At 44.7% G+C, this 22,355-nt stretch overlaps 1 protein-coding gene and 1 long non-coding RNA gene across 3 annotated transcripts in view; one reads left to right on the top strand and one right to left on the bottom strand.

Annotated features, from left to right (window-relative positions):
- Nucleotides 1-22,355, bottom strand: part of FLT1 (fms related receptor tyrosine kinase 1) — a 108,010-nt gene that overhangs the window by 8,364 nt on the left and 77,291 nt on the right. The window contains exons 16-25 of one of the 2 annotated variants that reach the window (XM_032099505.1): nt 17,718-17,824; nt 14,284-14,422; nt 9,196-9,300; nt 6,619-6,732; nt 5,762-5,850; nt 3,812-3,971; nt 3,297-3,394; nt 2,656-2,778; nt 1,852-1,963; nt 133-232 (exon numbers count right to left, since the gene is read on the bottom strand). In XM_032099505.1, coding sequence (XP_031955396.1) covers nt 133-232; nt 1,852-1,963; nt 2,656-2,778; nt 3,297-3,394; nt 3,812-3,971; nt 5,762-5,850; nt 6,619-6,732; nt 9,196-9,300; nt 14,284-14,422; nt 17,718-17,824 — 1,147 coding nt within the window. Of the gene's footprint in view, nt 1-132; nt 233-1,851; nt 1,964-2,655; nt 2,779-3,296; nt 3,395-3,811; nt 3,999-5,761; nt 5,851-6,618; nt 6,733-9,195; nt 9,301-14,283; nt 14,423-17,717; nt 17,825-22,355 lie in introns of both variants that reach the window. The other variant, XM_032099503.1, reaches the window with a different exon arrangement.
- LOC116439664 lies at nt 3,968-12,089 on the top strand. The gene is made up of 2 exons (XR_004238224.1): nt 3,968-5,502; nt 6,492-12,089. It is a non-coding gene; the product is annotated as an uncharacterized LOC116439664 (long non-coding RNA).

Consider the following 22,355-nt stretch of genomic DNA (forward strand, 5'->3'; position numbering starts at 1 on the left):
CAAGAAGGTACCGATGCAGGATTGGGTCGTTTTTCCTTAGGCTGGCACAGAGTGCTTTTACAGAGACTGGAACATCATCTGCAGGGCAGCCCAGGAGGGCAGTGGTACACAAGGCAAGCAAAGGCATCTTACATCTCCTCAGTCGCTTGCTCCGGGGCTCGCATCCTTGTGCCTTCCTTCAGCCTGCTGCAGAAATCCTCGTCTATTTGGACTCCAGGGTAAGGAGAGGCACCTGCAGGTGGCATTCGGAGAATAGATACGTGCCTTGAGTACCTGTGACCTAGCTGTGGCCCTATGCATCTCCCTCAAACACTTGGGGTGTGCAGCATCAGGTTGCAGAGCTGGGGGTCAGGGGGAGACCCCCCTGCAGGGTCTGGCCCTGCCAGCTGCCACAGGCAGGGAATTACTGCTGATCATGCTCCAAGCCCCAGTCTTTGGAGGGGGGGCAAGATCAAGACCACAACTATTGGTGGGGCTTTCCTGGCCTGAACAGAAAAAAATACACATGAATTTGATTTGAGCACTATCCCTTGAAAAGCCAAGTCTAATCTCTCTGTTGGTTTGTACTATTCCAAATTCTAGTGAGCACAATATTAACGAACCCCAAATGCTCAAAATCACCTTGACAAAAATGAAATCATTGTTTTAGATCAGATCACAGTACATTTGCACTGTTTTTCTGTTTTCTGTGTTTTTCAGATGCAGCCTGATTGTATTGTTAGTCTTTTTTTTTTTCTGTAGACAAAAAAAATCAGGAAAAGGGAAAATGAAAGGAAAAAAAAAAAGACCTTTCATAAAGTCAGAGAGTTACCAGGTTCAAGGAGCTGGTGCTTTAAGAAAAAAATAGCAGGTATTATGAGGCTGACCATAAAATCACAAGAGTTGGCAGGCTGACCAACAACACGTATTTAAACTAATAAATGATTGATTGTCCTGAGAATTGTATAGTATTGTTTCCTCTGCTGTTCGCCTCTTTTGTCAGCCTCTGTGTTGAACTCAATTAAGATTCTTCTATTCTGATGGTCATTGTTGTTCCACTCAGTGTACATCTTGTATCCTGCCTTTTCCACATGAAAGAAAGGGGAAAAAAAAGGCTTCACTGGGTTTTAATTTCAGATTGCATGCTCTAGTTCCTCCTGCAGCATCCGTGCAGATGCTTTTCGCCTGCTGTGTCAGTAGCCTGGGTGAGGGGTTGCTGGATCCCTCCTGCGCTGGGGGGACCTCCTGGGCTCGGGCTGGAAATGGAGGTGACAGAATCTGAGACATGCAAACTGTGGGTTTGGCACCCTTGCTCCCACAAGAGGAGTAAGAAGCTTTTGGGAGAGCACCCAGCTCATGGCACTCGGTGTCTTCAATGCTGTCTGTGGCACAGGAGGTGGTGCCTTGGTCTTGGGCAGTTGATGACCCAGGATAACAGCTGTGTGTTATCCCACAGGGTTCCACATTCCATTAAAATGCTTTAAAAATTGCCCTGTTTTCCTGGCTTGTGCCGTCAGTCAAAGCATTGTGACTGCTCTGGTTGTGCTGCTCTGCATCCTCTACCTAAGGTTTCTACAGGCAAAAGAGGGAAGCTTAGGTTTTGCCCATGGCAGAAGCAGGTGGTAAAGTTCTCAGCTGTGCTATCTGCTAAGGCTTTCAGCTTGGCAAATGAGCTTTCAGTGCTCTTACAACCACCAAAATTTCTAGTTCACAGGGGCACGATAATCCCTCTGCCTCTACCCACACACCTCACTTCTGACTGATTTAGGTCTTTCTGAAACACCTAGCAAAAGATCATTGAAGGTAATGGATGTTTTCCCCAAGCTGCAGTCCCCACTACTGTCAAGCTCCTGGGGTGCAGAGTTAACATACCCAAGGAAAATATCTCCCACAGCAAGACCCCGTAGGACCACACGTCGCTTTTTGTATTGTAGATTTTATCAAATATGGATTCAGGAGCCATCCACTTGAGAGGAAGTCGAGCCTGGAGTAAAAGGGACAAATCTGACTTTTTCAAAGCCCAAAAGATTTTAATCATAGATGTATCAGCTATATATTGTTATGTAAATAATTACCATTCAAGCAGGAACCTGTGGGATTTCCTTACAGGCAGTCAAGATAAACCCACACTCATTCATACACTTAACAAATTGTTGGAGTAAAAGGCTGTTTTTAAAAAACCTGTGGCACAAAACACCAGACATTGGAAACTCATGACCAGGCCTTTTCCTTACAGGGATGTGGGGGTATGTAGGAGCAGAAGTCTCTTGCCAGCATCACAGAGACAGGGCAGAAAACCCTGCATCCGAGCACCAACCATGCTATAATGCTGCTGGAGATATTCTTGGGGAACACACCTTCTTTTGGAGGGACTGGTTTCCTTGAAGGAAGTTTACAGAGTAAAGGGGTTTTGGTGTGCCAGCCAAGAAATGTCTAAAAAATAAAGTATTAGCAGGGCAAAGCTGTGAAGCAGTTAGCATGTCTAAGCCTTATGCCTGAGGATAGAAATGCTTCCCAGACCCACAACACATCTGGATAGCTCATCTTCACATAAAAACCATGACAGCTTTTGAGGTCTTAAATTCGGGAAGTGTGAACGTCTACAGAACATTTTGGTGGACAGTGTGAAATGACATGTTATAAACATTGGGGTAAATAAACAGCATCTTGACTTACATCTCCTTTTCTCACATAATCAGGATTCTTATAAATATCTCTTGCGAGGCCAAAATCACAGATCTTCACAACATTGTTCTCAGATAAAAGGATGTTTCTGGCTGCCAGGTCACGATGAATGCACTATAATAAAACAGTGTGACAATCAAACTGCATTTCCTTATTCCTGCCCACAAATTTCCTGTCTCCCATATCCTTTAAATATTGTATTATTATTATTGATAAATTAAATTTTTTTAGGGAAGTTGCCTGTAGTTTACATGAAGTTACTGTGAAGAGTGGTAATTATTAAAAAAAAAAAAAATTACTAAATCCAGAAAGTGACAAGTTTTTAAGCCCTTTGATATTTGCAGGGAAAGAGCTGAATCATTTGGAGCTCCCTAATATATGTTGAAATTAAGGAAAAACCTACCACACCCGAAAGATCTTCCCCAAATGAATGAGCTTGACCCACTGGCTTCAGTCATGATCCTGTGTTTATGGACTATGGATACTTGGATAAACACAGTTATATTTATAATGCCAAGAGGAAAACGGCTCTTCCTTTGGGACCTCTCCCAAGGAAGGTGTCACTACAATGTAGACATGATTTCACCTCTGAATCCTGCCCTACAGTGAAAAACCCTCCGTGCAAAACTCACCTTTCTGGAGGAGAGGAACTCCATGCCTCTGGCCACCTGAAAGCTGTAAGAGATCAGGTCCTCCATAGTGAGGGGCAACTTGTACAGATCATCAGCATCTGCAGAAGTGGAAAGCAGGGTTTGTTACAAAGATGCCTCACAGGCACTTGTTTCCCCCCTTTCTTACAGACCCCATTATTCCCATAAATTCAGTCTTCATGGAGGGTTGTTTGAAGGTCAACCCACTGTCATTGGAAACAAAAATAGTGCTTGCTTTACACCCCGTGCTTTGGACACTGCTGTGTTTTCCCCAAAGATAAGAAGCAGTCAGAAGAAACAATCACACATTTTCCTGTCAGATTTAGTAACCCTGGAAATAATCTTTTTTTAAATCTTCTACCCTCTGGACATGACCCTCTGAGCGTCTCCCACGGATGTTTATTAGGGTGATAAATGAGGAAAAAAATTTCAGGGATTCACAGTATGTTGTAAAAATATCACAGTCCGTGTAGGGACAGGAAGGAATTAATACCTACCCTCCTCGTCCTCCTCCACATCACTCAGACTTTTATCTTCCTGGAACCCAGAGCTCGCGAAGCTCTCGCTGCTGGTGACACTGGCCAGCCTTTGTTTCTTGCTTTCCACTGGCTCAATATCCTTTTTCTCTTTCATTGGCTCTCCCTGCAGAGTGGAGTCCTTCAAACAAACAGAGGAGAAGAGGTGCTGCATCAGAGCAGCAGAGGGGGTGGGAAAGGAACCAAGTCACACTGCAGTCGCCTTTCTGCTGGGCTGGTGGTCTGTGGCGTGGGTGGTCACATCTCTCACGGGCGGGGGTGTCCAGTGCCACTGTGTCGGGCAGGGGCTGGTGGCAGGGCTGTGCTCTGCCATGGTTCTCATCCCCAGAGGGCAGAAACATGGTGGCTTGGGAGCACCAGAGCATGATCTTGCACCAGGGCAATGGGTTATCTCTGCCGCAGTGAGGATTTGCAGGATGTATGGATGGACCTCTCTGCTGGGCTGTGGCTCACCTCAGCCTGAAATGAGACATCTGAAAGGGCCCATTTCTCTCCCCCAGACAGAGAAGGAGCACAAAGAAGTGGGTGGGGAAGGTTGTGCCCACCATGCAGGCATCCCAGACCTCTCAAATCCTGCCTCAAATCTCAAGCCTGTCCCAGGCTGCTTAAGACATCTGCCTCTGTGTCCCTGTGCAGGTTTGGTGTGGGCTTGTAAGCCCTTTCAGTGAGGAGCAAGGGCACTTGATGTTTGAAACAGAGCTGCTGTTGGAAGTGACTGCCTCTCTTCAGTGCCTTTGTCTGATGCTTTCTTCTTATGGCCAGTGATGGGGTGGTTTAATGGGACACATGCAACACTGTTTGGAAAAAGCTTCCTCACTGCTACCTGTAGAGCAGCCTGGCTGCCTGGCCATACTCTTGCCCCCTCTTACGTTTCCTCTTGTCCTGTAACTGTCTCTATTCCCTGTGCATGCTGGTGCAGAGCCAAACTTCCACCTCCTTCCTGCCTGGCCAACCTTCCCAAGGGTGCCAGAGCACTAGGTAGTGCTGGGAAGGGGGTATGGGAGTGGCTCCACTCAGGATGGAGCCTGCCCAGCCATACTCCCTGCTGAGCAGAGGACTCCAACAAACACGTATAGGAGGAGCCAGCTGCTGTGTCTCATGTGGAGTACAACACAAACAGCCTTGGGAACAGAGACTCAGCAAAAGCCTTTTAGAGGGGGATATCCTCTCGAGTAGGCTCTCCCACAGAGCCCTCCTGAAAAAAACCCTGAGGTGCTGCCAAGCTTTTGGCACAGCTGAGCAGGGATTTTGAGACCTACTGTTCTGTATCCAGGCTCCTAAGCCTCATTTCAGAGCCCTGGATCCTTTGGAGGATTTTTCTGGAATAATTTGAATTTTCTGGGACATTTGGATTTAGGTTTGTAATAAGAAACATACCATGAATTTGATTCGGAGGGCTGTGGGATGTGAGGACAAGACTCTAATCTCTTTTCCTCTTGATAGCTCTTCTCCTCACACAATAATAAGATTACTTGTAAATCTCTGAATATTAGGGTGTCTTGAGACATGAGATTTAATTGTTATTATCTTGTTTGTGCTCCCAGCAGTATTGAAATCAGTGGGCAAAACCACTTCCTTTGGCATTGCTGACCTCAAGCTCACCAGGAATGGGTTCATCAGGAGCCGGGCAAGAGCATATGGGGACACTTTGGGTAGGATTCACTTCCCCTTGCTGTAGATGGCTCCAGCCAAATGAGTCACAGCAGTCTCCTTGTACAGTCAGGGAGAGAATGGTGAATCCTTTCTTGGCACAACACCAAGTATTAATATAGGTCAGGTGAACTTTACCCAAAAGTCATTTCTCTCCTTTGGTAGAAGAAAGTCTGAGGAGACCAGCTCAGAGCTGACATCTACATTACCAACACTTAGGTCAGGAAAGATGAACCCTACCAGGACCATCTGCCTCCTCACCTTGTTAGGGCAGAAAAGATTCCTCTTGCTCTTCAGATAGTTTGATAAATTCCCATACTTGCAGTATTCAACAATCACCATCAGAGGCCCTGGGCAATTAAATAAAATTAAAAAAAAAAAAAGCATTTTGAGCAGCGTAAAGCAATAAAAGCTGGCGTCAGCTCTGAGAAAGAGTCTTTCATGCCCATAACTACAACTTGAGTCCAGAGTAACTGGCAACATGTCCAAGGGAGTAGAAGGCTGCTTCAAGGACACTGGACATTATCAAAAAAATACTGCTTCTGGAAATTAGGGCAGCACCTAATTTTTGAAAGCTGGGTCTTAAATCTGGGTCCTGAGGGACCCTCTGTTTCCTCTTCAGACAGTTCAGACTGGAGTCCCACAGCCCACACACACTTGTTGAACTAAAATAGGCGACATATCTAAAACAAACAATCTCCCATACTGGCCTTTTGATTTTCTTAGCGTAATATCATGAAAGATTTTACAACAGCTGTATTGTCATTCGTAGTTCAGGGCCAGCAGCTGACATCCCTTGTTCCCAGCCTTTCCAGATCATGTTTAACTTGAGCTTGAGCAGTGGAGTGAGTGAGATAAAGGACAGCAAGTGGCATGTTCCTAAGTTCACACTTCACATGTTAATATTAAAAGAGAGTTTAAATAGAGGAAATGTTTAATCACTTCATTAAATGACTAAAAATCGCTTTTTCTTTTCCTCTCTTTTTTTCAGCAGCTACAGGATGAGCTCAAATATTAAAAGTTACTAACTTGACCTCTGGATGAAAAACAACATGGCCAACTGGCTGTTACTGGGGAATAATCCAAACCCATTTTCAGAGCAGTGCAGATTTTTTTACCTCCATTTTTTGTGCAAGCTCCCAGCAAATTCACAATGTTGAGATGATGACCAATGTGGATTAGGATTTTCAGCTCAGTCATCAGTGCTTTGTACTCACTTGCTGTGGCCCCTTCTGTAAATACAAAATAAATGTGAAAAGGCAAAGAACTGGTCCTGCTGAGCTTTACCACTTCTCATTACTTTCCATTGAAATAACCTCCATTACTGGATGTACTTCTTGTGTGGATGTTCTCTCTCTATTCCTCCCTGCTCAGCATCCTCTTGGTTGCAATTAAACCCATAAAAAGAGTCAGGCACTCAGCTTCCTCCCAGTAGACTCTATTATATTTAGAACTGAAAGAATTTTTTTCACATGAATAGTTCTGACATTTCAGCCAAAAAAAATGAAAGAACAAATAAAAAGGGATTTCAAGATTATAATTAACACTATCTAGAACTGTTTGCATCTGACATGACTTTAGCTAAGGGTTATATTCTAGCCTGAACTAATCAACATCTTAAGGGGTCAGTGGCAAGAACAAAGTATTTCCAGAAGCTGATGCAGCCATCAAGTTTAGCCATCTGTATAAGGAAAAGATGAACTACCCCTTGGTGATGCCTGTCTGGTTCTGTTCATTATACAGGAAGCCTGGAGATAGACCAGGGAAGTAAATATTCATTGGTTAAAGTGAGCTGACTGCATCTCACCCTTACCAGTCATGACCAATAATAATAGTAATGATGCAAGAAGTCCCTCAAACAAATCCGAAACATTCTATTTAGTGTTGAGTGAAACCTTTAATTTCCCCTGAGAAAAGCTTTTCCTGCAGAATTTAATTTCTTTAAGAAAACAAGAAAAAAACCATATTGCTTTGTGTAGGCCCAAAAGGAGTTTTTCAGTTTAGTGACACCAAGAACAGCCTTGCAGAAAAACCCCTAGAGCTGGGTCTTAAAGGGCTTGGTTTCAGCATCTGAATGGAAACAGTTTGTCTTGGTGTCCCACACAAAACTTGTCTTCTACTTAGTGACCCGCTCTTGGCTCGTATGGGTGGAGAACATCCCCTCCACCTCATGGGAATTCTGGGAGGATAAAGCCTATGAATGACTGCAAAGTTCCTGGATAATCTGGTGAGGACACAAGGAAGGAGGCAGATCTCCCGCGCTTTAGGTGAGATACTGAAGATACCAACGGAAGTTCTGGTCACCGCTGGCTCTCTTCATTGTCAGCAGAGCTGAACAAGGACTCAGCTCCCTCTGTGCAGGGATCTGCCTTAGGATGGGATGAGCTGTTGTTTCTCAGCACTGCCAGTGAAGGGTATTTGAGTGGCTGACTCAGATATAAGCATCTACTCTGCACACGCACATGTGAATCCCACGAGGAGGACTTCTTGTAGCTGCTGTCTGCTCCCATTTGTTCCAGGAGCACTCGCTGCTGCCTTGGTGGCGCTGGCTGGCACAAGAAGCCTGCTGATGTACATGAAGGAACCCTGAACCTGGCAGACCACTCCAAGGGCTGGAATTGACACCTACACATCTCCTGATAAATGATAAGTAAGCGTATGTGAAACTAGGAGCCACTGGCTAAGATGGGTTTATTCAAACCGTGCCTGAACAGAGTCAGCCGAGAGCATCGGGGATCCAAGCCATACTGGCAGAATAGGGGATGTGTCCTGGCAGAGAGACAGCACCAGAAAGGATTAAGGGATTAAGGCAGATAAGCAGTGCAGCATAAACTCCTGGGGCAATGCAAAAAAAAAATCCTGCTATGATCGTTACACATTTAAAGAAGGGAAAGCTAAATACATATGAAGGGATGCCACCAGGACTCTGGGTTGGGGAATTCAATCACAGCTGCTGCAGGCTATGACTGAACATCATCCTGCTTGCTAACATCCCAAGCACCCTCTTCAAATTAACAAGGGAGTTTTGTCCTTTCTGCCAATGAGAAAGGTGGCAGTGAATAGCTGGGGGATGATTTTACTTTCAGATGAGCACTGGTGTATGAACAGTGCTGGCAAATCCATTGCACAACCTGGCTGTCAGCATCCTAAGCACTGTGTGATGAGCCTGCAGGCAATTCAGAGGGGACACACCTGCACAGCACCACCAAGATTTAAACTGCTCAATGTGTTTAGCTTAATGAAAGGGCCTTCATGAAGAAAAATCATTGTTTAATCTAATGGAAAGGGTTAGAAGGAGATGCAGAAGTCAAACGTATGCAAATTAGACATAAAGCATCCATTTTTAACAGTAAGATGATTATTCTTTGGAGCTAATGACCAAGGAAAATATGAAAGCTTCCATCCAAGTGTCTTCATATCAAGGTGGATACCTTATGCTTCGGCTAAATTTAATTTACAGCATTCAGTATAGTATAGGGTCAGTCTAGCATAATGGTATGACTTTTTACTGTGGATGCAATTTTTGTTTCATAGTTCTGCCATTTCACTCATGGTGGACCTGAAACTTGATTTGTACACATTTTGGAGGCTTCAAAGAGTTATTGTGGGAAGACTTTGCTTTTGAGACAATTGTATAAAGAATGCACCACTATATAAGGCATCATTTTTTCCAATGCAGATTTGCAGCAAGATACCTTTCAGCATTTTCACAGCAACTATTCTGCATGTTGTTGATTTCCTGATTCCAAAGGCAGATGCTTGTACCACCTTTCCGAAAGCTCCGTGTCCAAGAGACTTTCCTGTAAAGAAAATAAAGTGGAGAGATACATCTTGGTAAAAAAAGGAATCTTGTCAGCAAATGGCTTCATAGATCATGAACTGAAAAATGTACTTTCCAATGAGTCCAATAGTTATATTTCCAACATATAGCTGGTTTAGGGTTTTTGGTTTGTTGGGGTTTTCTTGAAAATAAGCAGTCAAATTAGAAGACAGAGTCCTCAGAGGGAGGAAGTGATAGGAGTGAAAATGTCACTGAATGAATTAACCATTCAGTGGAGGTACACTGGCTTCAAACCTGATTTTTTCAGTCTAGCTCTGCCAGAGGAACATTTTGCTCCTCTTTGCCCTGAGCACACTGCATGGTGCAGCAGCCTGTGGTGCTGCAAGTTATGTCTTCAATAACACAGACCCTCTGCCCCTTTGACAATGTGTTCACATGGACAGGTCTGGCTGCCTCTGCCCTTCTACAGAGGCTGTCAAAGGCTTGGTCAGGGAGATCTTGTCAACATATCAGCTAGCACTAAGCTTTATTTCCAAGCAGTGATTTTTGGATGGCTTTTGTGCTTCATCAGAACCCGGGTACCAGGGTGGCTGGCAAGAGTATGGCAGCAGGATCTGCAGTGTAGAGAAAAGCAGAAAATAGCAGTCGGCTCTTTATATAAAAGCAAAGCATAACATGTGCCATGTATTTATTTCTCAGATATGCACAAGCGACATGACCATCTCCACAGGACAATTGCCTAGTCCTATGATGAACACCTGTTTGACTAGCTCTCACTTGGACATCCACCTTGTTGGTATCTGAATGAGAGATTAATCCCACTCAGATTCTTGCAAGCAGAGAAAAAGAGCTGCTGTCTGTATTAATTTAAATCAATACTGCCTTTTATATATGTATACTATATCTAAACTGTAATTCTCAGTATGTCTGTTAGTAGAAGCAAATAGCATATGTTATTAAGGCAATGGAAACATGAAGTGGAATATGCTAAGCCAAAAAAACCCCAGAAAATTATTTCCACCCTGGATGTGCAAGTGTTGTAATTATTTTACAGCAAATAAAAACCACAAAGAACTTGATCTACATGACTGAAAAGCATCAACAGGCTGACCTTGGTTTGTGAAGGGCTTGGTGTTTGCTAGAGAAATACAGATGAATCAGTGTGTGTCTAAAAACCTACTATCACCTTTTTCCGTTACTGCGTATAGATTCTTCACTCAGCAGATGTATAAGGGAAGCATCATTGACTCAAGTCTCAGTTTTCTTAGTGAATTGATGTTTTTAGTCCCTAATGTTTTGACAGTTCACAGTTTCTACATGATGAACTTGCAGCTTGAGGGCCTATAAAAGCCATCGTACCTTTGTTTAATCCATAGCTTGAATCTGTTTCCAGCACTGCTAATTCACTTCCCACATTGTGATAACCTACTTAGTCACCACTTGGAAAACACATGGGCTCATAAAGCTGCAAAAAGCTGCTAACTTTTCATAAAGGAGAATGAGCACTGGAAACAGCACTTCCTTCTCTAAACAGCAGCGTGATTCAATGGGAAGCTGTAATAACACTCGTCTTTGCTGCTCTGCTATTTTTCGTACCATGCTGAATGACAGCCCAGAACAGGGCTGCTTTAACTTTCCGGCATGTAGCTCTGAACTCCCCAGTTTAGTATGCAGTTGTGGCTATGGTTGTTCGTGCAAAAGCCCCTTATGCTGACACACGAAGTAACTACAAAATTATTAAACAGAGGAATATTAAGTTGCCCAACCATCTGAGCAGTCAGCCTGCCGTAGCCTTATAGCAGCTACACTGGATATGTTTGGGGTAATGCTCAGGTTTGTAATGTTGCAGCATTTAGAACCAGACCAATGAAGCAAAATGATCTACTTAAGTTTTCCACACTTGGCTTGGATTTACTGGGCCGCTTAGAACGCATTAAAGTGAACATACACCTCGGTCAACGAGTTTTGGATGAGGTGGTTTTCATTTCAGTCCCATTTTAGCAGTGTCCTTCAAGAATGTCACTTGCTGGACTGGGGCATTAGCATAGAACACCGCACCCCATGTCTGTGTGAGGGCACAGGCTCAAAGGCGTGTTCATTTCTCAGGTTCTCTTCCATGGTTTGAGCCATCTGGGTTTTCCCCACATGTGGCTTCACGTTTTCCATTATGTTACACAGGGCAGCTGTGCACGGGCAGGAGAGTGGGAAGTGCTGCTCCAGCGCCGTGGTCCTGCAGCGCACGGGAGGGAGCGGGGCTCGGGAAGCCGGCGGCCACCAGTGTGTGTGACACTGAGCTGGAGCCAGCAGCCACACTCCCCCGGGTCCTGCATCCCGGCATCGGCACTGTGTCACCTCTCCAGATTAGGAAGGTCAAGCCCAAGAGTAAGAAGTGCATGATAGCTCAGCTAACACAGTGTGTTATCACTGACCACACTGACAGTGATTTATAGCACCAGCCTTTTTCTGCCTAAAGAAAAGATGACATTTTGCTCTCAGTGAGATTAATCTATGCTGAATGTTAATTACCCTGACTTCAGTGATGCCCATACGAAATTTCCTGTAATGTCTGTACCACTTACAGATGAAGGGGGAGTCCTGTTATATAAGCATTGCATCACAGCTGTGGGCTGTGTGTATGCATGTTGGAGGAACACACAGAAAAAGAGATGTGGGCTGAAAGGAGATACTTCTTTGCAAAAGTTATAATAAATATGTGTCCTGGAGGATAAGAAGGTGGAAAAAGAAAAACAGTCGCATCAGATGCTGGAAGGGGTTGCATTTCTAAATAAAAATATTTTTTAAAAACCATAGAAGAACATTTTGTGTTTGTGAGACACTAATCCTCAGAGACTGCCAAGGTTACTCAAAGACTGAGCCAACTGCCATGTAGGCAGGACTTGCACTGAGCTAATCTAGCATACTGCACATACACAGCTTCTTCAAATCTGGTTCTCATTCATTGTCAGCATTCTTTATTTGTTTACACCAGTTCTTCCACTTTTAACTCATTCTCTGGTCATCGGTTGTCACCTCTGGACTCCAGACACTAACCCTGCAAGGCATGGGTTTTTCCTTGGTGTTTACATTCCATTTCTGCTTGTTTCTTTCCCAGTGGTCACATTGTCTGCACATCAGGCTCTTGGTCCATCGTTGTAAGAAAATTGCCTGAAGATTGAAGTCACTCCAGCACAAGGTTCCAGCATTCCCAGAATTGTGTATGACAATTATAAATCGAGAGAAATATATTTCAGCTGTGCTTATCCCCATCTGGTCACCTTGTGTCTTCTGGCAGGCAAATTAAGTGTGATCCTAACTGTGCACATTGTGTGTTAATCTAGTTCGGTCCCTGATACCCGGGGGACAGGAGGAATCTGTTACAGCTCCTAACTAAAATGCAAGGATTTTCTAGACCTTTCTGTAGGACAAATGTAATGCATGCCTGAAAGAACAAACAGCACTATAGCAACAAGGCTGAGCTTATCACTGATATTTTAGTGTTGACCTTCTTGCTAAAATCTGTGTGGTTTCTGGAGGGATTCATCATCTTCAAAATACGGTCCCCTCCCTTCCCTTCCCTTCCCTTCCCTTCCCTTCCCTTCCCTTCCCTTCCCTTCCCTTCCCTTCCCTTCCCTTCCCTTCCCTTCCCTTCCCTTCCCTTCCCTTCCCTTCCCTTCCCTTCCCTTCCCATCAGCCGCACACTAGGCTTAATAAGGAATGGTCCCAAACTCATGCCTTTTGCTGGGAGATCTACAGGGGAGCTGGCTGTAGGTTTAACATTTTCAAGATATTTATTTATTTATGTGTGGATTTACGTGTCACATTCTTGCACTTTATGGTGCAACAACAAGAATATTTATAAAACTGAAGCACAGAGAGAAAACAAGGAGATTGTGCTGGAGAAAGAAGAAAAGGGAGAAACAGGAAGGGGTGCAGGATGGATTTTGAGGACCCATTTCTGCACAGGCATTTTTCCAAGTTTACAGGTTGAAGAAAGAGAGGAAAACCATAGAATCATATAATATCCTGAGTTGGAAGGGACCTACAAGGATCATCCTTGTGGATGATCCTGGCCCTGCACAGGACAACTCCAAGCAGCACACCATGTGCCTGTGAGTGTTGTCTAAATGCTTCTTAAACTCTGTGAGGCTGATGCTGCGACCACTTTCCTGGGGAGCCTGTTCCAGTGCTCAACCACCCTCTGGGTGAAGAACCTTTCCCTACTACCCAGTCTAAACCTCCCCTGACACAGCTTCAGGCCATTCCCTCGGGTCCTGTCACTGGTCACCACAGAGCAGAGTTCAGTGCCTGCCCCTCCTCTCCCCCTCACAAGGAAGTTGTAACTGCAATGAGTTCCTCCAGGCTGAACAGACCAAGTGACCTCATTTGCTCCTCATACAGCTTTCCCTCCAGACCCTTCATCATTATTATAGTGAATCACCAAAATTACAGTAAATGCCAAAGATCAGGCTCCTGAGTCTAGAGAGAGAAACATCGAAGTTGGCAGCCTGATTTGGAATTCTTTGGTTGCCTTGTTTGTGTCATGTTTTAAGTAAATCAGTTTCCAAAATAGAATGCATCACTCTTGTCTATATTCTCCTTCTGTGGCCAGGGGCCAACTTAATGGATGAGGAAAAGGCCGTGGATGTTGTCTACCTGGACCTTAGTAAAGCCTTTGCCACTGTCTCCCACAGCTTTTTCCTGGAGTGAACAGGTAGATTATTCATGGCTGGACTTCATCTTTAGGGTCTTTTCCAACCTAAATGGTCCTGTGGTTCCACTTTCATTTTCCCACATGGAGTCAAAATATACATGTGAAAAGTCAAGTAGACGTGGTCGGTCAGTCCTAAAGGCTGTAATTCATTCACAGATCAATGCTCTCAGTGTGGAATAGGTCACACCAAACCTGGCAGTGCCTAGAACACACCCAGCTCCCCTTTACCCACAGTTACAGGTACGTCTTATTCAATCCATGCACACACTACACAAACTGTTCCAATATTACCTAGTTTAAGCCTTTCTCTTGCAATTTCCCACTTGCTGGCATCATAAGGTAGACGTTCACATTGCTCATCTAAGGGGACTTCATCGGGATCCATTATGATTGACAGGTAATGGTTGGTCTTCAATTCAGAGGAATAAGGCTAGAAAACAAAGAATAATGCAAAATGAAAAAGAGGATAAGGTTATCTGTCAGCATCTTCTTGTTTGGATCAAGGGCTCCAAGTTCATTCTGTTCACAAAGCTGCGTGTTTTCACTGCACAGTGGATGGTTTGGTTAAGCTCGGTTTGGCTTTTCTATATATTGCAAGAGTTTTTATATAAAAGAAACTCCTTCCTTTAGCTTTCCTCCCATGTGACATACCAGTTTCTTCAGTGAAATCCATGTGGGTCTGTATTAACACATGGTGTTAGGACACAGGCCCCCTGCACAATCAGGAGAAATATTTTCAGCAAGTGACTAAACATTGCTGATAAGAATAACTTTCCTTCATGATTGTGCAAAGCAAGAAGGGGCCACATGCAACAGATGGAGTTCTACTGCCAGGGTTTATTTGTTCCATATATCCCACAAAGATGGGTCATATGTGGTTAGAAGTTGTGCAAGACTACTTGTCAGGACACTGGACATTATGCACTTCAGAAACTGCTGACAGATTTTCAGGATTTTTTTATTTCTTTGGTATCATTTCTGAAAAATTTACTCAAATCATTTGAGTCTGGAGGAATTTATAAACAGCTGGACTCAAACACGTAATTTAAACCATAAAATTTCAAGTTAATTTGCCAGTTTAGTTTCTCCTGAGCAACTGGATTATTCACTTCACATAAGAAATATAAGAAAAGATGAACCTGATCTGAAATTTTCCTGCAGTTCATCCATTTTGAAATACAGGTTCCTTCAAAGAGCATCAAGACTGCCATTCTAATCCACTGGACTTTTCTTGACACGGGAGTACTTCTATTTCTATAGAGAAGGTCTAGTGTTTGCCATAATTTCCTGTCTATTGGTTGGAATTTATGGGAAATCTGCAGAACTGAACCTGAAGGTGTTGTTTTTCCTAAACTTGTGGAAGTAGTGCCTGGGCCCAGACATACAGATATGACAAACTTACAGATATAACCACATACTCTCTTTTCTATTGTTTGCTTTAACTGCCTCCTATGACTTTCAACTTCCCTCCTCTACAGCTTGGAAATATGTCCCTAATACCTGCATTTCCAGGTATGTTTTTTTGAGAAGGATATTACTAGCTGTGCATGCCTTGATTACAAACAGAACTAAACTAAAATGACAGTAATTAACAACTGCTGTTCTAGTTGCTTTTCACCCTCCCCAAAGCCATAAATTTTGTCCCAAGAAGGACTGCACTGATACTTGGGGAAAAGTTAGGAGGCTTAAAACCTGGCTCCAAACCATTCACTAAGTCTGAAAAGGGCATGGATAAGTGGGATATGGGTAGAAACAGAAACTTGTGTGGTGCTCCAGAAAGGGCATTTCTAGTTGGAGATGTGTGTACCAGACTGCTCCTACCCATCACATCAGAAGAGCCTTTTAAGTGGACCCGTCCCAGAAAAAGCAATAGGGGAGTGGAAAATTCAGACATTTTCCCACAGCTCTTTCTTCACATGCACTCAATATCAAATTTTTGGCACAATTAGAGATTTGAAGCAACATTTTCAATGATAAAACATTGTTAAGGATATAATCTGTCCCTGTGTGTATCACAGAGATGCTTTAAGAAAATGCTTTTGGAGAACATATATTTTTTTTTCTGTTGTGGCCACATAATTTTTGCATAAAATTTAATTCAGAGCTAATTCCAGACATAAATCTTTGAGAGTAAGGGTTTATAAGAGAAACACAGAGAAGACCATAAACATAGACTAGCACTAGCTGGAAAGGCTCATCTGGAAAGGAGCCTTGACACATCATTTAGTTAAAGTCCCTTGTTCTACAGCAATGATGATGTTTTTATTATCTTTTAACAATCTAACAAGTTTTGGTCTCATAAAAAATAAACGAAAAATATCTGCAGCCCCTTGCTACACTTAAAGCTCACTTTTTCCCAAGATTTGCAGTCATGCTATAACTTGCCTCATCGTTGCTGTTGAGCATTCAGAACTGGTCCCACTTGCCTTGTAATTTCTCTTACAGCTATGAAGTTTCTCCACAGCTTCAGCTGACCTTTGCTTTCCTTTTCCCCCAAACTCCCACACATTTCTCCTCACTAAGGCTTGCAGCAGTAGGAATGCAGGCAGAGTGACTGCTGCCATACCACCCTGATTTGGAGGTCTAGTGCTGCTTTCCCATCAGTCAATAAATGTCCTCAGAACCCAACCTAAGATACCGGCAGGCCTTAATGCAGGTTGAGATAAAATGGTGCTCCAGGCTGCAGTGGACCTTTAGTGAGCATCATTCAGCCAGCTGGGACATGCTCAGCTGTGGTGGCTGTGAGCAGATCCCTGTGGTGCTGCTCTGTGATACCCCTGGGCTGGTGGCGCTGTGGGAGTGAGGACGGGGGGGGGCACGCAGCCATTTCTCAGCTCATGTCTTGCAGTGCCCCAGTACCTTCCCTCAAATCCATCTGCTCCTACAGGTTACACTGAGGTCTTCCTGCAGGGCTGAGGAGTTGTATTTTCTGCTTGGGAAAGCTGCTGTGGTTTAACCTGCGCACACCATACAATGCAGACAGGGTGCTGTCAGCAAAAAGGGGTTTTAGACAATCACAGTCAGCCTCGGACAAGAAGGAGGGTCAGCTGCAGGGGCAGTTAAATTCATCATGATGATACAGGATCACCTGCTTTTGAAGCTGCACCATCAAAACTCCTTCAGTAAAATATTACTTTGGAAGTGATGTAATCATACCAGACACTGTGCAAACCAGACCCCAGCACATTCTGTGAAGATCTGTCATTCCCACTCACTCAGATCTTCAAAGACATTAAGATGCCAAACCCCCACAGTTTTTATAAGGGAATGAGGATGCCTTGGGTGTGAGTCAGGCACCCAAATTCTTGTGAGCCTCAGAGCCTTGTCCCCCACCCAGGCTTTTCTTTCTGGCTTACTCATACTCAGCCTTGCAAGTCACAGCTCTCCAGCATCCATCAGCAGCCTGGTTATTGCACCAGGAACAAGGGTGAGCAGTATCAAAGAATCACAGAATCACAGGATATTCTCAGTTGAAAGGGACCCACAAGGATCATTAAAGTCCAACTCCTGGCCTTGCACAGGACAGCCCCAAGAGTCATGCCATGTGCCTGGGAGTGTTGTCCAAACACTCCTTGAGCTCTGGCAGGCTTGGTGCTGTGAAAGTGAAACACATTTTTTCTTTGGTAGACTCAGCAATCCCAGCAGCATGGGAAAAATTTTCTGATGTGAGCAAAGGGCTTCCAAAGAGACACAGGTGTCACTGGGAGATCCCTGTCTGTTCTTACCCTCTTCAGCTTGCGAATGAAGAGGGTCAGCAGGAGCCAGAACAGCGTCGCAGCCACACAAGTACAGGTCAAAGTTATCAGCTCCAGGTTTGACCTCTCTGATATGCCTGGGAAAATCAAGTGGTAAACATATTAGAAAATGACCTGCAAACCAAGGGCACTTCATGTTTTTTTGCCATTAAAATAAAATACCAGGAAGGACCAGCTCTTTTCAATGGGGTATTAATCTCTGTTTGGACTGGCTCACAGAGCCAAAAAAAAGGTCTCCTGCAGCCTCAGGAGAGGACAAGGCTGCACAGAGGGGATGGCTCTGCTGGGCCTTTCCCACAGGCAGTACTGTGGTGTGAGAGCTGCTGCTAACGTGCAGGAGAAGCTCCTGGGAGGGCTTGTGCTGGTGTAGGCATCAGTGACTCCAAGGGCAACCCAGGGCATGTTGCAGTGCTGCTGCTTGGATTTGCTGTCCAGGACCTGATGCCTTTCCTCATCCACTGCTCAGAGAGCTCTTCCCTGCTGTTGGCTGAGCTCTGCAGCCTGCACCTCCATCCCAGACATGCTGGAAACCCACCAGCCCTCAGCAAAACCATCGCTGGGTGGGAGCTGGGGATTCTCTTGGAGACTCATGGTGCTGCCAGCAGGAGTCCGTGAGCTCTTCTTCCCATGGCTTGGACGAATCTGTTCTGTCACCAGGGAGCTCAGCTCATACACAGCATGGTCCAGGGGTCTTGAGCCTCATTCCCACTGGGCAGAAACCCAGGGCATGTGGTTGAGCACTCCCTCCAATCCACTGCTCCCCTGGCAGACTCTGTGCCCTCAGGTCTCTTGCCAGTCACAGGAGCAGCACATGGCCAGGCTCCCTGAGGGAACACGGGACCCCCTCCTTTCCCAGCAGCACCTCACAGAACCCAGATATCTGGGAGAACCAGGGACCAGATTAAGCACAGAAAGGGAAAAACAAAACCAACAACTGAAAATGAAGCAGCAAGAAAACACGAACATTAGAAATCTGGAAAGTATTAGAGCCCACTGATGGATCTTAAAAAAAGCCAGAATAAAACTCACTTCAGACTGCTATTTAGGGATTTGTAAAATAGTTTCAGAGCAGTTTGTTTTGCAAATCCTGTGATCGCATCAAAATCCCACACTCCCCACAGTATGTTTTCCATCTGATTGGTAGCAAATGCAAAAAGAACCATCATATCCTGCCTCTTGTTCTGATATACCCTCCAGAGAGGGTACATGAGAGGACAAGCAGGAGTAATTTGGAACATGATTTCACAGTATTTTGTCAACTGCACTTGCAGAGTTTTAGAGCCTGGCAGCTTGGTGTTGCTCCTGACAAATGAATAAGGTATTATTATGTCTCACTGGTGGGTTTACCTGGTAATCCAGAGGGATGTGCTGCCTGGTTTTAGGCAAGGCTACAGAGCTTTGTTCAGAGGATGTGTTCCTTAATTAGCATAATGTCTTCCCTCCCTAAAAATGATGATCAGATTTGTATTCCTGCCCCATATCTAAGATTCCCCTGGCATGTCCATTCTGGAGCTTTGAGAATAAAGCTCATTGAGGAAAAACATGGCTGCAACTACAAATGGAGATACAATAGTCCCCAAAAATACCAACAGTGTTCTTTTTTCACAAGTATTTTTTTAAGTACTTGGTTTAGATATGGAACATAGTGATGGCACAAATAATACACCTAATGCAGCTTGCCCAGTCTCTGGCATCAGTATTCCCTTTTACATATGGATAGTCTCCTCTTGCTTCTGAACAGCGCTCCTGCAGATGGAAGATAATAGTTTCTGACATTTATTCAGCAAAACCTGGAGGGGCTGAAGGTTCATTGGTTGCCACAGCTTCATATGCAGGATATGGAAAACCCATGAGGTACAGCCAGGCCTGAGGTGGAAGGCAGCAACCATCTAACCACTTTAGTAGCTGCCCAGGAGTCAGCAAAGAGATGCAAAGTTGCTGTCTTTGAAATGTTTGGGTAAATGAAGGCAACCGGAAAGCATTTCTCCAAGCTGAGGTTGGGCTGGGTTATCAAATGCCAGACTCCTAGTCTTGCTAAAAGCCTTGAAGTCAGAGCTCTCTGAGTGTCTCTCAGGTGGATAGAAAAAGGTTTGATTTGAGGCAGAACAGACAAAAACATTCAGAAGAGGCCTTAGGATTAGCAGACTTTGGTGAGGCTGTAACCAGCACTAAATCCTTCTCTTTGCCTGGTAGCCAAAGATTTCTGTCTTCCCCTTACACCCCCATCCCAGACCTTTACTCAGCAAACACCTCATTAGACAAAGACTTTTACCAGTGTGCAGCTCTGTCCCATCTGCCTGACCGCCCCAAGCAGCAGCCCCCTTTCTCCCCCAGAGCCCCTCCAAAGCCCCCCTGCACCATCCCATGTCTGTGCAGGACTGCAAAGGGGTGATGTGGGGGCGAGTGAAGCAGTGCCACCAGCAGCATCTTCTCTTTTTCATAGCAACAGAAGCCATTAGAACCATGCAAGTATGCCAGGATGAGAGCCTGGGTTAATGTGCTGATCCCTCCAGCTACCACCTCAAGCCTTTGGCTGACATGGGCTTTCCCATTAGGATTTCAGCTCTAAACACCTAAACATTGCAGTGCAGCTCAGGTGTCAATCAGGGAAAAAGCAATGCCTGGGGCAACAATGCTAATCTGCTGCAGCTAAAGCATCCCTCACCCCTACCCCAATGGGATCTACCCTGCTTAATCCGTGTGATCTCACAATCCTAGTGCTGCAGCATCGGGATGGGTGACCGGACATCCTGAAGAATGTCCACCCTTGGAGGTCGCCATAGCTTAGCCAGACCGTTGGTGATGACCCTCGTTTGAACTGAGGTTGAACTACTGACCACCAGGGCTCCATTCCAACCCTCTCTGGTGGAATTCTGAGGTAACAGGAGTCTTAGTGTCCCCTGATGTCCACCTTCTCTCTTACAAACTTAAGTCATTACCCAGGCTGAGCTTCATTTAGTAGCTGCAGGCATTCCACTTAAACTTCATGGCGAAGTTCTTGATTACTTCAGCATGACTCAAAAGGCACAACAACGTTTTGAGATGCAAGGTCAGAAAGGTTGGTTAGGTAGGTAGGTAGGTAGGGAGGGAAGGAGATAGATAGATAGATAGATAGATAGACAGACAGAAAGGAAAGGAAAGTTGTTTAAAAGAAGTAATTTCAATAGAAGTTATTTTAAAAGCTAACACCATTTTCATAGTATCAGAATAGTTCAGTGAATACTTAATAAATGAAATGCTTTCCTTTTCATCAGCAGGGTTCACATTAAGTTATCAAACGTCACCTTTAAGACAGGGCACATTGCTATATTCCTTTGCCTGTTTATGTCCATATTTCAGTGAGCACGAGCTGTAAAAGGTGCTCCTTCCTTTGCCAACACATCTCCTTCAAAGCAGCACCTCTGCAATTAACTGCATCCCTGGCTCCTTCTGACAGGAGGTCTGAGGGCCCTCAGTAGGGGAGGCAGGGCGTGGCTTTCATGGCAACTCTGCAAGCGGGTTGACCCCCAAAAGAAAGCTGCCCAAGAGTCTGTGTTCCCCACATGCCTATCAGCATTTCTCTCCAGACTTTTAGGGATACAGTCCTCCCCCCACCTGCTGGGTACTCTGGCAGCCATTTGCTGTTTCTATTCTGTCCTTGCAGATTTGCTGCCTCTTCAGTTCCTGAGCGAAGAGCAAGCAGAGAGATTGCTCTGACATGCACCCAAACGTGGCCCTTCTTCTCCTCAGACAGCCCATCAACCCCTGCTTCCAAACCAAACACAGCCTACAATTATTTAAAGACGGCCCTTTGATTCCGCCATCCATTCATCCATCTCGGACACAAAAATAACACATTGTTTTATCTGTGAGTATAAGAATGTTTTTTCAGAGGAAATAAAGACAGCAGACTGTTTCCTTCCTGACTCATTCACAAACTACTCTTCCAATCTGCTAAACGTGGCCATCGACATGAGGCGCTGCTCTATTCCCCTTGATCTGCAGCCCCATGTTCCGAGAGCCGCGGGACAGAGGCAAGGCTTTGGTGCTCACAGCAGCAGGCACAGGGCCTGTGTTTCTCAGAGACACAAGAAAGTGGCAAAGCTTAGAGAGAGCCCCACATTCAAGCCCTGATCTTGTCCCTCCAGGCTCAGGGAGGAGGTGGGAGACTGCCATTTCCTGGGAGAGGGACAGACATTCCGGAGGAGTGTAAGAATGGGTAAAAAACCTCTAGTGACATCCCTTCATGTAGTTAAAGTTAGAAAAGCATAGAAAGACATTTTCCTTGATCATAGTAGATAAGAAAAATTCTCTCTCTTTTTATCATCCAGTCTCAAAGCCATAAATTTTAATGTGGTAGTTTTCACCTCCTGCTCCCATAGCAGTCGTACAAGAACATTGCCAGTGGTCCCTCAGGACATGTAACCACTGAAGAAGCCTTCTTGGCTGCTCTCTTTCCTCTCCTCTGGACTAGGATATATGACTTCCTAGAAGCCATCTGACAGAATGCTTGTGATTGTAATGAACAGCCAAGCTTCAGTTATGTTAAAAATCAATACAATAATGAATTACATTGTCCATGAGTATGAATTAGTAGGATGATTTGGATAGCAACCGCCTGGCACAAGT

Source organism: Corvus moneduloides, chromosome 2, assembly GCF_009650955.1.
Source record: "Corvus moneduloides isolate bCorMon1 chromosome 2, bCorMon1.pri, whole genome shotgun sequence".
Lineage (NCBI taxonomy): Eukaryota > Metazoa > Chordata > Aves > Passeriformes > Corvidae > Corvus > Corvus moneduloides.